Source organism: Pleurodeles waltl, chromosome 6 (genome assembly GCF_031143425.1).
Source record: "Pleurodeles waltl isolate 20211129_DDA chromosome 6, aPleWal1.hap1.20221129, whole genome shotgun sequence".
NCBI classification, from domain to species: Eukaryota; Metazoa; Chordata; class Amphibia; order Caudata; family Salamandridae; genus Pleurodeles; species Pleurodeles waltl.
The window spans coordinates 661734184-661751229 of NC_090445.1; the positions used below are offsets into that span (position 1 = coordinate 661734184).

The following is a 17046-nucleotide window of genomic DNA, read 5'->3' on the forward strand; positions in this document are numbered from 1 at the left end:
AAACAATTGACTCAAAAGTGGAATTGTGGTCACCAGCTAATAAAATCTCCCCTTTGCCATTGTAGTGTGTAAGGAAGTCCTTCTGTATGTGTATTGTTTTTGTTTCCGCATTCCAGTCATCAACACAGTTATTTACAGTGAATAACACCACGGAGTAAACACCATAGAAATCCATCCTTATGGCCAACACATCCAGAGATTTAACTGTTAGAACCCTTATTTAGCATTGCAATTATGTCCTTATCCATATTCAAAAGTCTTCCTCTGGGTGGCTGGGTTGCATTAATGCAAAATGAGGTATACTCATTCCTGATGGCCAGCCTTGTGCTCCAGGTCTCCTGAAAGAGGCAGATGCCATATTCATCTCTAAACTCTCCTCAATATGTGTACCCAACTTTGGCCTAATCCCAGTCACGTTCCAAGACAAAATTGTAATTAAGTTATTGGCACGATCTAAAGATATTTCCTGGTCACATAGAACAGGTACCCTATCCAATATATAGAGTCTTTTTAGTCTGCATGTAGTCAACTGGGAGCTAGGCCTCGCACTAACCTCCAGAGAGCCAATCATATCAATCCTGTTGCATTACAGAGATCACTGACTGTTGAGGGCCTCACTCTTTCCATGAGCACAGTTTCATCAAACAGCTTCATTCTCACTGAGTGGGTAATCTTTCGTCTTCTCCCAGTTAGAGAAAGTGACCAAACAATCGGTTTCATCCAGCCTACTGCACCAATGTATGTTCATGCCTACCAGCCTTGGGGCATAATGGAAATCTAATTTGTCACTATATTTAATCTGAATTTGGGTGTTAGAAATATCAATTCTGTGTGCATCCATGGGCAAAAGACCATCCATCAAAGCTTGGTCCTTCAGAACCACTTTAATCAGATCACAGGGTTCGCTATTGGTCGCAAAGCCCTCAGTTCTAATAATATCACTCCTAATGATCGAATAGCACTTCTTTACATTCTGGAGCCAGTCGATAACTTTGTTAGTTAGGGAATCCTGACCTTCCCTAGACCCATAAGTGACTTTGGGGACTTTGGTTAGAAAGATCTGGCCCTGGTTAAAAGAGGGTGTGGGAAAGTGCCTGACTTGACTGAGAGTGCGCTGGGACCCTGCTAACCAGGCCCCAGCGCCAGTGTTCCTTCCCAAAACCGTACCTTGTTTCCACAATTGACACACCCTTGACACAGAACTATGTCCCTTGTAAAAGGTGCCAATAGTACCAAGGGCTCTGTGGCCAGGGATGGTCACTAAGTGCTGCAGCATGTATTGTACCACCCTAAGAGACCCCTTACCAAAAACATGCACAATACCATTGCAGCTTGTGTGGGCTGCTGAGGAGAAAAAGATAAAGTCAACATGGCATCCTTCCAGGGTGCCATGCCCACAAGCCACTGTCAGTGGCGTAGATAAGTCACCCCTCTAGCAAGTCTTACAGCCCTAAGACAGGGTGCACTATTCCACAGGTGAGGGCAGAGCTGCATGAGCAATATGCACCTACAGTGTCTAAGTCCATTCTTAGACATTGTAAGTGCAGTGTGGCCATATTGAGTACATGGGCTGGGAGTCTGTCATTACGAACTTCACAGCTCCATGATGGCTTCACTGAATTCTGGGAAGTTTGGTATCAGCACAAAAAACCCACACTGATGCCAATGTTGGGATTCTTGTAAACTGCACACAAAGGATGCCCCCTGTATTTTACCCAACTCTTTAGTGCAGGGTTGACCAGTCTTTGCCAGCCTGCCACGAACAAACAAGTTTCTGACCCCATGGGGTAAGAGCTTTGTGCTGTCTGGGGTCAGAAACAAAGCCTGCTCTGGGTGGAGGTGCTTTACACAACTTCCCCCTGCAGGAACTGTAACACTTGCCAGTGAGCCTCAAAGGCTCAGGCCTCCTGTTACAGTGCCCTAGGGCATTCCAGCTAGTGGAGCTGTGTGCCCCCACGGACCAAGTCCCACTTTTGGTGGCAGGTTTGGCAGGAAAATTAGGTAAAACCGGGGGGAGTGACCACTGCAGCTAGGACCACCACTAAGGTGTCCAGAGCAGAAGTGATCCCTTCCTTCTTGTTTTGGAGGGTAGGGACCAGTAGGGGTAGGGATCTACCCCCTCCCCAAAGGGAGTGGGCACTGGAAGGTTGTAGACACCCTCAGGAACAGTAGCCATTGGCTACTGCCCTCTGGCCCGTGTAACACCCTAAATTTGTATTTAGGGGCTGCCCTGAACCGCACTCACCAGATTCCTGGCGACCCCAGAAGAAAGAAGCAAGAAGAGGGACTGCTAAGCTGATCCCACCAGTGAAGACTCCAGACGACAACTGACTTGTCCCCAGCCCTACCGGCCTGTCTGCAGCTTCAAAGAAGCCTGAGGCAGCACATCCTGCAGGACCAGCGACCTCTACAAACCCCCAGAGGACTACCTGCCCAGCAGAGGACTTAGAATTCCTGAGGACAGCGGCCTGTCCAAAAAGAAGTCACAATGGGACTCTAGAACCACCCTGGATCCGCAAGCCCTCTCCACTCTGCACCTGATGCCCATGGCTCAAGTCAGGTAGCCCACCGGTCCAGAGAAGGTCCGCAGATGATTCTAACCTCAAGTCCATCCTGGGTTGACCTCTCCTGGCTACCAGGACGATGCCTGTAGCCTGAATCTGGAGGCACCCCTGACCATGACTGGATCTGACAAAGATTCCTGACTCCTAAAGGTACTCCTGCATCTGCAGCCCCCTGGCCTTGGGGAATCAGAACAGATCCAATGGATCCAGCAAGCAGCTTTCTTGCCCCCGGGGTTCCCTTGTTGAAAAGCATTATTTGCATCCTGCACCCGGCTGCCCCTGTGCCGCTGAGAGTGTGTGTTTGGTGCTGACTTTTGCCACCCCCCCCGCCAGTGCTGACCTCAACCCCCCCATGCCTATGTCCCGAAACCATGGGTATTTATCTGCAATCTCTTTTCTACTAAGTCCCCCCAGCCCTCATAGGATTCCATTCCAAACCCTACACCAACTTTGACCTCTGCTCACGGCTGGCCCCATGTTGCCGGTGGTACACTTTGGGGGTCAACTTGAGCTTTGACCTGTTGACATCCTAACCCCTTAAGACTGGAATTGTAAGTTGTGTACTTAACTGTTTTCTGTACTAACACTTTTCCCCCATAGGACTCTATTGACCCCTATGAAAAATGGCACTGTATCAACTTTTGAAACTGACAAGTGTTACTTGTAAGCTGCTTTACCTACAAAATCCAAACAAAGTACATTTGATACAAATGCTTGATACCTACTTACAATTGTACTTACTTGTGACAAAGATCTGGTGGTTCTCGTAGTAAAGTAACAAAATATAGTTTGGCTATATAAAAACAACTGGGCTGGAGTTAGTCATTGGGTGTGTTCCTCATTGCTTGACTGTGTCTGTGCAACAAATGCGTTGCGCTTCCCTCTTAGAGGTGTAACTGCTTGACCACACTACCACAAAAAAGAGCATTAGTATTATCTTCTTTAGCCCCTGTTAAGCCTATTGGGAACTCCTGAACTATATACACACCATACCATATTTTGGTACAGTATATACAGAGCCATAGTCCTACAGAGGGTAACCTGAATGTCTGGCTAGTCTTGAGCATTGGCCCTCTCAGTGGATGATGGTGGGGGAATCTCCCAAGGACACTGCATTCACTATTTAGTACCCTACTATGTATATCTCTGCCCCTTCAAGTGACACAACTTGGGTCATATCTATTCACATCCATACAACCCGTCCCCCTCCCTTCTTGATGGGGCGTTGGCATATGTGGTATCTCCCTCAGTCTCCCAGTATTTGAGGACAAAGAGGTTAACTGGGCCACAGGGCTCGGTGATGGAAGAGGCATGTGGGATCCTAAGGGCCTTTGCATCTGTACTGGAGGAGGGAGGTCAGATCTTGGGAGTATATCCATCCCACGATCCCCATCAATGTGCCCAATCTGGGTAGAACTCTTCAACAATATGATCTCATTTATTTTTCCTTTCAGGGCTTTTATAACCTACTTTAGGGCCTGGACCTCTTCCCTCAGCCCGGTTATAATGTCCCCTAATTTGTGAACATTTAAAGAAGCACTGGGCTGAATTAAATATCCATTTGTTACCTTCTCCTCCCCGCCAATCTCACCATCACCTGGGGTACAAAGAATGAAAAACCTTTTTCACATTGGACTTCAGGGTTGACCAAAACCAAAGAATAATTCCTCGGACCCTTGTCAAAAGTATATAGGTTCTGCTAGATCTTTGTTGAAAGTAAACAAGGGGTGGAGACAGGAAGCTGCTCCCTAGTAAACATATCAGGACCTTCCTCTTTGATCTTCTCTTCTTTGCAGGGCAAGGGGATGTCTACGGAGAGCCTGTTTGGTCAAGTGCAGTGGGAGGGTTTAGTAGCTCCTGTACTTCCTCCAAAAGATCTTCAATTCTGTCCATGCCACAGTGCCCACCTGGTATTGTAGAGCCTTTCTTCAGTATTGGGCAGGGGGTGAGTGGCTGTATCCATTGAAAGTTTCACAGAGGTTATTCAAAATCAATTTAAAATGAATAAAATAACACAAAACCTCACTCAGTTGATTCAAAAGAACATTGCACTGAATGTATAATATGTACAGGTTTCCAGTTGGAAATTCTCATATCACCAAATTTTGGAGCATAAATGTGCTAGTATGCTTGCTGTGATGTAAAGCTTAGCAGCTGTTGCAGGATCCCTCACACCCAGCCATGAGGAGAGATTCCTGCATCCACTTCATCTGTCAGAAGTTGCTCTGCATGAACTTGGGTCTGATCAAAGCCACATTTGGAGTACTGGCTATAGTCCTCAACAGGTGTCAGAGTCATTTTTAGGTTTCACTTGCACAGAGTTTGCGCTGTGGCGAAATCTTTTGTATTTGAAAACAAATTGTAAAAATGGGCTTGCAGCCCGCCCACAGCCTTCCCATTGCTTACCATTAGTAGGCTTCCCTGATCACTCCCCTTTTCTTGCTTTTCATTGGGCAGCAGCAGCTTGTGACTACAGATATACTATGAAGTGCTGTCAGCGTATTCATGTAAATAGTGTATTTGTTGATTTCTCCCCTTACAATTCATTCATATGCCATCAATTGGTTTGGGTTTTTTGTTTTGGTTCAATTATATAGCAAGACATCTATTTCCTTTAACATTCTTATGCATTCTGAGAGTTGTAGGCCTTGTTCATTTAACTCGATCAAACTCAACTAACAGTAAATATTTGTTTGTAGAATCATAAACTTGGTGGTATGATGTCATGTGGTTAGCTTAGTAATGATTTCATGTATATAGTTTCTTGGTTATAAAACATTTTCCATTACTCTTCGTAAGAAGTGTGTTTTCTTATGAAAACACAGTAAATAGAAGTTACAGCACTTGGTTTGTGAGTGAGAAATGGTTTACAGCATTCGCTATTAACTAAACCGCTTCGTGGCACTGTGTGATCTGTCTCCGTCCGTACTTTGCTTGAATTGTGGCTTCCGCATGAGGGGCGCCGGTTGTCTGTACATTTTCAAGGAGCAACTGCGTCTCTTTGTATCATAGTGAGTTCACTCCGGGTAACTTTTTCCAATCCTACGTGCTCTTTCACGTGTTTTCGAGGTACCTCCAGCCTCGTGGTTTGACATTCATTTTCATTGTGTTTTGTGTAGCTGGTACACCGAGAACCCTTAAAAACGTCCCTCCTGTGCTCCCCCCCAGTTTATGTATTCTATGGTCGCCTGGATATGTTGTACCATCTGTGTTATGTATTGTGCAACTCTTGTGACAAAGATCACGTTCCTGTCAATTAATTTATACAAATATATTGTGAAGTGCTGTCAGTGTAGTCATGTGAATAGTGTATTCCTGGTTTATCTCCTTATGATTCATGCATACTCCATCAAAAACAAGTAAGTGTGCTATTAAGATTGCCTAACCACGCCCTCTTAGAGGACACATATTAATTTTAACGAGATCCCTCAGTGCCACAGAGAGTTTGTACTTTTGCTCTGTGCAGTAGTAGAGTTTCAATTTCACATCTTACCAAAATATCCATGAACGTGTTTAATGTGCTTAAATAACTCTGAATTAACTTTTGGTTACAGAGTGCATTTTGGACGAAACGTCGTTGAATGCACCTTCTTTTACAAACATTTGCATTGAGGTATTAATAGAAACAAAAGCCACTTTCCGAGTGCACCTGAAAAAGTGTATAGTCACCTATGGCTTGGTTGGGACGGGGAAAGGGTTGAGGGCATTGTCCTGAAGAGGAGCACTTTTTATATATATGTACACCTTATTAACTAAGCCACTAACATTCTACCTTTATAAAGTACTAAATCTAAAGCATGCTGGTTTTTGTTTTACATTCCATATAAGTTCATATAATTACTTGAGCTAACACCGGCATGGAACAACAGAGAATAACTGTGTAAGGGGCAGAAAAGGAACACCTTGGCGCTCTACATAACACCTACAAAAACAGATGATTGCAAACAATAGTTACGCGGGTTTACAGGAAGAAATGTTCAGAATCACGGATTTTGAGAACGGAAAATACATATAACGACCGCCAAATTTATGTTCCCAAGCTGGTCTGCCTCAAAATTTTGCATTATCGCTATTTAATTATTTAATGAAGGGAAGCTATATCTCTAGCTCGCACGGTAAAAGATGTTGTCTCCCCCTCTACGAAAGCTGTCTGGGGAGTTCACGATTGTCTGTCATTGCACTTTTTTCTTTTTTCTTTTAACTTTAACTGCTCTGCAATATGTAAAAAAAAAACATTGACAAAGTCAGTAGAATTTGCACAGGCACAACCTATTGGCTTTGCCAATGCTTGTTGTGTGTGTGAGTGCGCTACCAGACCCCCCTACATGTGTAAGGCTTCCTCATGGTGAGTGAGGCTTGAGGTCTGGAAAACACACACAGGAGGTTAAGGGGTTACATACTCATAACTTGTCAGGGGCAACACACATTGGAGGATCTGGCAGAGATTACAAGCTGGGTGTGTACATGGGAAGGCTATGAGGAGATGCACCTTCTTGGAGCTAAGGAGGCCGGTATACAGGAATGTGATAGCGAGCAACGCAAGAGTCTATTGGGATGGCGAGGGATGGAAGTGCTGAGAAAAGACAAAAAGGCAAGAAGGCTTGGGGAATGGACACATGGAGGGGGTATAAGACAGAGCCACACCCAATAGTGCTTTGAGGGGACACAACATTAGCTAAGGGAAGATACAAATGAGGGAGATATGGGTTGGTGGACATTCTAGGAGGGGGGGGGGGATACAGAAGTGCCAAGAGATAAATAGGCCAATGAAGTGCTTAGTTGAAAAAGACACAAAGGCAAACATAGAAGTGCTTGGGAGAAATGTATATGTTGGACTTGCTAGATAAAGACAGAAAAGGTTCCCTCAGGGAGGTAGATGTGCTGCTCTTAGCGAGATAGTCACCAGAGTGGCTTAAGCCAGAAACTAGCACAATGTCAGTGACACAAACTTTAGAAGAGCTTAGGCACACAGGCGGATCTGGGGAAGGTGGCCCTCAGGAGAACTGAGAGGAGAGGGAAACCGAGGATACCTTTTGCAGGATGGTCACATAGCAGGCAGTGAAAAAAGATGCGAAATAGGAACAAAGTGTGGGAAGCATCTACACTCATGTTCAAAATGTACACAAAACCAAAACATGCACTGTTTCGTGTACAATGCCTAATAGTAACAGATGTAAATACTACAGAACACTTTCTAGCTAGATTAGAAAACATTCCTACGGGTTTACAAAAGATCAGAGGCCACTCGTGTGGAAGATGCTGTAATATTCGGGTGAATCATGAAGAAATGCGGGGTCCCTTTCACATTAGACTCTGGCTGGCACTCTAAGACTGTATTACATTATCTAAGCCTTAGAGTCAACTCCCTATGTTTCTTGTGTGCACCATCAATTGATGGTGAGTGAGGGTCTCGTTGTAAGTCATTGTGTTTCTTGCTCCCGTTGCACAGTCCGACCCTTCCTCAGACTCTGCTGTAGGAGGCGCTGCACTTTATAGCAGACCCCTGCTTATACCTGCCTTGTGTTTATTGTTCTCGCTGTCTGGTCTATGCCTGCTCCCAGTTAGATTCTGCTGTCTCTGCGGCGCAGTACACCTGTACGCCTTCCCCCTCACTGTGCTCTCGGTTTAATGCCTCCTTATTCAATAATATGTATCATCCCTGAGGAACCCACCCCCCACACGTCATTCCGAGGCTCAAGGCTCACTATTCTCACAATGACCCTTTCTCCACACTGTGCCTCATAAACATGACTTTTCTGTTTTTGAGCGCGTTTTCTGGTCTCTTTTCTACTTTAAGGCCGTTGTGCTGTTTTCATTGTGCTTTCTGCGAGGATGACCTGAATCTCTCACCAACCTTCTGTTTATATGATGTGCTCTGCAATTTTACTTACCTTTAAAACTATTAAGACCTCTTTGGCACAATTTTTAAAATCTGTGTTATGCCAGCGCATTGCAATCAATACTTGATCAACGTGTATGCCTTGTTCTTTCGCACAGTTCAGCGCTCTGAAACCCGATCGGTTGGAGTTGGCACTATCTAAGACAACAAATAAAGGTATACATAAAACCGGTGTCCATCATACCTGAACAGAGTCCCAACAGGGGCAGAAACAAGAGTACACCGGAGATGCTCATCTTGGAGTTTTCTTTGAGTTCTTCCCTCACTGCAGAGTCCACTAGTAAGAGTAACGCCGGCGCGCGGACTTAAATACTCAGCGCAGGAGGGAGAGAGGGAAGATTAAGGAAGGTGTTTGAAATGTGACCCTGTTTGCCTAGGATTTAAGCATCCAAGCAAGAGCGGCCTGCTCCGTTTAGGGCGGGGGTGAAATGTGGTTTTCGAAAAAGGCGCATTGTTCCAGGCCATTAGCTCCAAAAAGAACAGAAAAGATCCCTGTAAATACCCTTCCGTCAGCCGCTTGCTGTTGAAGACGTCAACAGTAACACTCGAGGAAAGAGCCAGTAATCAATAATACCCCACACTCGGTCTGCACCTATCAGGGGCGAGTTCGGCCACCCGTGCAAGATTTCAGAGGGGGTATTGGTGCTGAGGGGGTGCTCTCCTCCTCCTTTTAAAGGTCACAAATCGGCAACTCCAATCGTCCCTACTACACCAGGGGCAACTGCAGGAAGGAGTCTAGTGCCGAGGGGGCTGCAGGACATATCACGTCTCCCAAAGCAAAGATCTCTCCCAGTCCTAACCTAGTGACGGGTATAGATGACCAAGCTATAAGATTCAGTCATCCATCTCCTACAGCGTTCAACGCCCCAAAGGGAGGATATAATCCGCCCCTTACATGTAGGAGGATACAAGAGCCCCTACATGAGGAATTAGCTCTAGCCCTCACCTGGAGGAGGCTACAACATCCTCAAAGGTGAGATTAAACCCACCCATCATCTAGAGAAAGGTACAGCATCCCCAAGGGAAGGACTAAGCCAAGCTGTCACCTAGAGGAGGATGCAGTACTTCTAAATGAATGATTAAGCCCAAATCACACTTAAAGGCAGCACACCCTCGAAGGAATGATTCACTTCAATCCTCGCTCGAAGAATGAGAGCTTTGATTTTCGCATTTTCCCATATTATCTGGAAAGATAAAGTGGGAGTGTTCGGTTCTACTCTCTCATTACAGGAGCGCTAACCTGAACCTTGCCTATACCTTGTCCATGTCATTGCCAGGTCACGAGTATTCCAAGTCTACAGAGAAGATGAAAATTGTTTTTTACTTTAAAGGTATTTCATCAATAAAAAGCTTTCTATGGGTCACAGAAATAAACCAGCCATGGGATGTGGAGTAAAGCTGCCTTTTCAGCACCTATACGGATCTGCGAGATGTCTGTGCCAGCCAGACCATAGTAGTAGCAAGCTTGGTTTCTCCAGAAAAATATCTGCCAGTACAGGTCTTTAGAGTAACTCAGCACAAGGGCAGGAGTATGTCCCTTGTATGGCCATAGCATTCTTAGCCTAGGCAGGGGTATTTTCCCATTGGGGATCATTGTCAGTGCCCAGATGCCCCTTCCTTGGCAATGATCTACTAGCAGGAAAAGAGCGGGAGGGCTGTCTGCCAGGGGTTCCCAAAATCAATGATTCCTAGCGGTACTGTCCCTAAATGGAGGGCCCAAATAAGAGGTGGATGCCATCCACAGTGGGAGGACCTGAGGGGCAGGGGATACCTGCTCTGACAGGAGAGCACCCCAAAACAGTCTCTGTAAGGCCACTTCTGACCTGGAGGTGCTGCCTGCACTGTCTCAGAGACAGGGGACAGGAGGCATGCAGCAGACCCATACATGACACTGCCAGTGTGTGTAACCCTTGAGGGCGGCTGTGTGTTTGCCCAGGAAGTCCTCAACTACCAGCCACATGTTCAGTCTCTGGGAAAAGACTTTGAGCTCAGGAGCCAGTTTTAGCGTGTTGCCTCTAAGATGGTGGAAATAAGAGTGGCGGGAGGGTATCTGCAACCTCAAGTTGTAGCCCTCCTATTCGGGGAAACCTAAGAGGTCAAATAGACCTCAGGAGCAAGTGAGGGACTCATGCAAACAACACAGCGGGAAGTGAGGCCTACCCAATGCCCTAGGTTGGAGCCTCCGCCTGGCAGTTGAAGGCAAGGGACCTGGTTCTTGATGCTGCTGTTAGTGGCTTCAATTTGTTGTTAGCCTTTTGGGCAGAGCGTGCCCTGAGTTGAGGACAGAAGTTTGACCTATGGGGCAGATTGGGAGACATAACCTTGTTGGTCATTGGGTACTGTCCTCCTACCACTATTCATCTGTGAGCTAGCTAAGGTAGGTGTCTCAAAAGTGAGGTTTGCAGATAAAGAGGAGGTGTCCTCATGGACAGTGTTAGTGTCTAGGGAATATGGTGACGGGGGAGTGTAGGTTTAGAGGAGCATAGAACAGACAGTTGCTACTGCAAAAGCAGTGAAGCTTCCACGTTCTTTCGCCTGAGCAGGGAAATCCACCAACAGATTTATTAGTCTGCCCTAGCAATTGCTTGTGGGCGGCCTGTGTAGGAAATCCACCTTTTCTGTGGGGTCACAGCAGATTATTTTTGCATTTTGTCGGACCCTATATTTTTGCTTGATTTATAACTATGTGCACTTTATCCCCGCTAAGCAGTGGTGAATTGCCTGTGCTTTCCTTTAAACATGGTTGAATTGGCTAAGTCCTTAATGACACATTTAACTTATCTAAAAGTCCCTGGTATATGGTGCGGAAAGTGCACTCAGGGAGTGTAAGTTAAGTGCCACCAGTGGACTGCAGCACCTATTGCATTATCCACTGCAGTGCAAGGTAAACATGACGTTAAGCCTACACTTTGTAGCCTGACTGCTGTAAACTTTGTTTTATCAAAATAAACCTTCTGAAGGATATTTTAAACCACATATTTCTCACCTTGTGAACAGCTCCAGGAGCCAGACTGAATCTGAAGAATCTTCTTTGGCAATTTCCTCACACATCATTATGTGGCATTGTGCTGCTCAGTGTCAGATCTGTCTGCCTCGGATGTTACGTAGGGGCCCCTACATAGCCGACCTCCTTCACATGCTAATATCAGTTCCTTCCTTTCTGTTCCTTCTGGATTTGGAGCTAGTTTCCTCAAATTCATCATTCCTGAAAGACTTGTTTCTCACGCATTTTTCCAGTGTACTAGGGACACAATACTAAAAAGATTCAATAATGTGTGACAAGTGAACGAAGATGAATCAAAAGGCCGCCCAGGATCTCAAAGCCAAGTTATATGTGCAGAACACAAATGGAAAGTTAGGAAGGCCCAATCCAGTTCAAATTTGAGGACACTGATGCGTTCTCATTCCCAAGGCCAATCTCACGCCCAATCCTCTTCATGATGTAAGTCATTATGTAAGTTAAAAGAGAAGCATAGGAAGCCTAAGCACAGCTCCTCTTCGTCCCATCACTTCTACCAAATTAAGTTGTGCAGTGCCCCAAGTACCTTTAGGCAGCAAACTCAGTCTCTGTGTTTGTAACCAGTTCCAATCCTTGTTACAATGCAGCCCCCATTAATGGGTCCATCTGCAATGCCGAAACAGATCAAGAAATTCAGGGATGCCATATTGGGGCTTTCCCGAACTCTATCAGATGTCTGTGTAGCACCTATGGCCCCTAAAGATCCATGTGGTCCCCCAGTCAGGTTAGGGCACGAAAACAGATACCAGAATGCCATATGTCACCACAGGGCCTCAAAAACAAGAGTCGATAATCCTTTCAGACTTGGAAATGACTTCAGAAACTCTTTTTCTCCAGTATGACCTGTCTGAGCCCAATGGTGATGAGTCATGTTTATGATGACGAAAACCTCTTCCTGGTCCTAAAATTGTCAGTGGGCTCGATACCTCATCTGACACCGGCCTTCAATCCCTTACTACAGCTACAGCCACTGAAGAGTCTGCATTCTTTGCAAATGTTATTAGGCGGGCAGCAGAGGTCTTTGACTTAATTTCCCACTTCTGAGTTCAAAACCAACGTCCTTACAGGGATCCTACAACCAGGACAGACAACACAGGAGTCTCTCCTGCCATTTAATGAAGCTTTGACTGACAAACTGCTCAGCACCAGTTAAAACCAGGCTCTTGCCTGCCAGACAGCAAGGTGACACAGACCTGCTACAGAAGATCCTGCCTTTCTCCTCTGACTCCCAACACCAGAAAGCCTGGTAGTTCAAGCATCTATGAGCAGGCTGAACACAAAAGCATTTCTGATCACTCCACTGGATAGTGGCAAAATTCATGAAAACATTGGTGAAACGCATGTTCTCCTCCACTATCCTTGTCCTTCGTTCACTGAACTCGAGCATCCTGGGAAATGCTTGCACGCGCTGTGGGACATGGTGTGGAGATGTTGCCAGAAATCCCAGAAGATCTCAGGGCCAACCTCCAGTGTGTCATTCAGGGTGGACATGATGCTGGGAAGTAAGTAATTCACCCGGGCCTGGACACTACTGATTTCTTGGGTGTGGCAGTCAGAACAAGTGTGGTGCTTCAGCACCACATTTGGATCAGTTTGACAGAATTTTCTAGTGACCTCCAACAATCCCTGATGGATATGCTATTTGATGGTATATGCATCTTCGGAGACAAGTGGACTATGCCCTGGAACTCTAAAAGGAGTGAAAAGCAACAGCTCACTCTCTTGGGCTTGCACCACTTGTATGTTAACTTTCACAACAATTGAAACCCTAACACAGAGTGCTTCATACTTTCCCAGCAGCAACAGGTGTCCCAAATAATTTGAGGCAAAGGCCGGAGATCTGGCTGCCAGTGTTCAGGCCCTCAGGGGCAACAAACTATCCAAACCCCTGCCCTCACCCTTTGCAGTTGCCTTAAAGGTGCATTTGTTGCCTTTTGCGCCACATGATTACCTGGTAGGAGTTCACTTCAGCTTTTACTTCCAAACAGATGAATGCTCCAACCCGTACAAAATAAGTACGCCCTCCCCTTCCTCTCCACTCCTCCAAATATGACTCATCCACTGCAATACCACTCAGTCAGTTCAGTGATAGAAATTTCACGCTCTCTCGGAAAATGTTCAAGAGAGGGTTCCAGCATGAGAGGTTGTGTCTGATTGTTATTCCCATCACTTCTTGGTCCTGAAGGATGGAGGCCTCCATCCTATTCTCAACATTCACCCTCTGAAGGTTTCCTCAAGAACAACAAGCGCAAAATTCTCACCATAGCCCAAGTTCCATCTGCAGTGGATCCATGAGACCGGATGGTGGTGTTGGATCTGCTGGATATTTATTTCTACATCCCTGCCCTAAAGCCTCAGAGTCATTACCTGTGATTTCAGGTCAGACACTAACACTTTCAGTTTTCATTGCTCCCTGGGCACCACAGGTGTTCATTAAAGTGATGGTGGTAGTTGCTACCCACCTACATAGGATGGAAATTCCATTCTTCCTATATGTCAATGACTGGCTGTTGAAGGAGAGCTGGCCTTAGACAAATGTGGGTCACCTCCAGACAAAAGCCATCCTGTTGACATCGCTGGGATTTTTCATCAATGTGCCAAAGTCACACATGATTCCTTCACAGAGACTGTCCCTCATTGGAGACATCCTAGACATGATGCTCTAGCAAGCCGTCCTGCTGACTCAATAAATCCAGGACATTTGGGCTACGACTCCAATGTTTCAACCTTTGACCTGGGTCTCAGTGAGAGTGGCTCTGAGGCTTCTTAGCCTTTTGACTTCTGGCATCACGCCAAGTGACACATATGGGAACTAGATCTGAAGTCTCAGTGAACTCAGCATCAGGGGAATCTTTCAGAATCCATCCAGTTGTCGGAGGGGACTGCAAAATACCTGCAGTGCTGGCTGCTGGGCCTCAATTGGACAGTGGCAGATCACTCTCCCTACCCCAACCCAGACCAAATGGTCATGAAAGATGCATTGTTGCTAGGTTGGGGAAGTCACCTGGGATATATGAGATTAGAGGATTCTGGTCTCCTGCGGAAACCCACCTACACATCAACTTGCGGGGGATGCCAGGGATTCTGGCAGGGAAAGCATTCCTCACTTCCATCAAGGGAGATGGGTACAGGTTCTCACAAAAACACTACAGCCAGGTGATAATGTCACAAACAGGGTGGATAGGGTCATGGGTCTTGTCCCAAGAGGCCCCTGTGCATTTGGAACTGGATGAATAGTCAGGGTATCTCCCTGGCTGTTGAGCACCTGGCAGGATCTTTAAATGCCAGGGCAGACAAAAATTAGATGATCTAACAGATCATGAATGATAGCTGCAAACAGAGTTGTCACAGGGTGTCTTCCAGCAATGGGGAGAACCCCGACTCAATCTTCCTGCCACCGCACAGAATGTACAGTGTCCAAGCTTTTGTACATTGGCGTTCCTAAGGCTGTTCTCACTCTTTTCACTTGGATTGGAGTTTGGGATTCCTGTACGCCTTCCTGCTTCTAACTCTCCTACCTAAACTTCTTAAGAAGATCAGGAATGATTGGGCTCAAGTCTTCCTATTGGCACCACATTTGGCCAATTGAGTGCGGTATCCAGAACTTATGGCCAAGATCTATTGTTCTCTAATCCAGCTACCTCTTAGGGAGGATCTTCTGCCACAGCAGCTGGGCAGGGTCTTGAACAACTCACACCTTACAGGGGCCAGCACAACTTACACCTCCATGTTTGAAGACTGAGTGGTGAGAGTTGAAGACTTTTGATGTCCCTTACGAAGTAGACAGGCATATGGGCAGCCAGGCATTCTTCGACTAAAATAATCTATTTGGGACTCTCAAATGGGTTTGTTTTATGGTGTTCCTCCCAAATATATCAAACCTCTACAGGCTTTTTTGCTTACTGTACCCCAGGAAAGCCTTGCTGGGCCAACCGTTGAAAATTTCTATTTACTTTTTTAGTTGTTACATTTGCTTGATCTCTTTAGATAACCTATCTGTTGTGATGTGTTCCCTTAAATGGCTGACCCATATTTTCCTGCAAACACAGATTTTGATGCCCAAGTGTGACCTCAATCTGGTTCTTACCTTCCTCATGTGCACTGTATTTCATCCAGTGCACAGCAGCAGACTGCGTTCTTCATAGCGATAACGTCAGCTTGTCACATAAGTAAATTCACAGCGATATCTATACAGACACCATGCAGCAACTTCTACCCAGAGAAACTAGTTCCATGTGCAAAAGCTGCATTCCTAACAAATGTTGGCTTGTGTTTCCACATAGGCCAGTCTATCATCCCACCTAATTCAACCAAGATGGAAGAAAGACCACGTAGGTGAGACATAGACTAGACCCAAAGAGAGCTTTTGCATCAATTGTGCCAGAGAACATCGGGTAGATGATTATTTCTTTGTAGGTGTCTGTGGGGTACAGAAGGAAAGAGCTGTGCATAAATGAATAATCTCCAGATGGATTGTTTTATGCATTAAAACTTATTATGAATTGGGCAAGAAACAGCCCCCAGAGCAAAGACTTACTACAGCGTTGGCGCACAAAGTGCTAGTCTTGGGCATTTGCCGGGTCGCTATGTGGGTGTCAGTTCACAGAGCACTGCTAACTGGATAATTAGGTTGGCCGGGAAGGGAATTTCACCCATTCTATCCTACAGAATGTTATGGCCTGAGTCATTCTACAGACCCACCACCACAGGGTGTGAGGGGGCATTGGTTTCTGCTTTCTTATCTATTCACAAGGCATGGAATCTGCAGTTAGAAGCATCCATCCGAAGAACTAGTTACTTACCTTCAGCAGTGCTCTTTCTGGTGGAAACTCTGTCTAACCACAGATTCCTCACTGACCTAATTACCTCCCTGTTTTGTGGAATTTATTTTTTGGGTTTGTGATAATAAGATTCCATTTCAGAAATATGCACACTGGTACAACCTGATTACAAAGACTTTGGGGGTCATTCCGACCCCGGCGGGCGCCGCCCGCCGGGCGGAGACTGGCAGAAGACCGTACCGCGGTCAAATGACTGTGACGGTCATTCTGACTTTCCCGCTGGGCGGGCGGGCGACCGCCAAAAGGCCGCCCGCCCGCCCGCCCAGCGGGAAAGCCCCCGCAACGATGAAGCCGGCTCCGAATGGAGCCAGCGGAGTTGCTGGTGTGCGACGGGTGCAGTGGCACCCGTCGCGATTTTCAGTGTCTGCTAGGCAGACACTGAAAATCATTGTGGGGCCCTGTTAGGGGGCCCCTGCACTGCCCATGCCTGTGGCATGGGCAGTGCAGGGGCCCCCAGGGGCCCCACGACGCCCGTTCCCGCCATCCTGCTCCTGGCGGTGTTTACCGCCAGGACCAGGATGGCGGGAAGGGGGTCGGAATCCCCATGGCGGCGCTGCTTGCAGCGCCGCCGTGGAGGATTCCCTGGGGCAGGGGAAAACCGGCGGGAAACCGCCGGTTTCCCTTTTCTGACCGCGGCTTTACCGCCGCGGTCAGAATTGCCCCGGAAGCACCGCCAGCCTGTTGGCGGTGCTTCCTCCGTCCCCGGCCCTGGCGGTCCATGAC

General features: G+C 46.6%; 1 protein-coding gene across 1 annotated transcript in view; it reads right to left on the reverse strand.

Moving 5' to 3' along the window:
* The window catches only part of LOC138301654 (fish-egg lectin-like), a 49699-nt gene extending 40965 nt beyond the window's left edge, over positions 1-8734 (reverse strand). Inside the window, exon 1 of the mRNA XM_069242167.1 lies at positions 8648-8734. Within this exon, the coding sequence (XP_069098268.1) occupies positions 8648-8699 (52 nt within the window). The 5' untranslated portion in view covers positions 8700-8734. The remainder of the gene's footprint in view (positions 1-8647) is intronic.
* Between the last annotated feature and the right edge of the window lie 8312 nt (positions 8735-17046).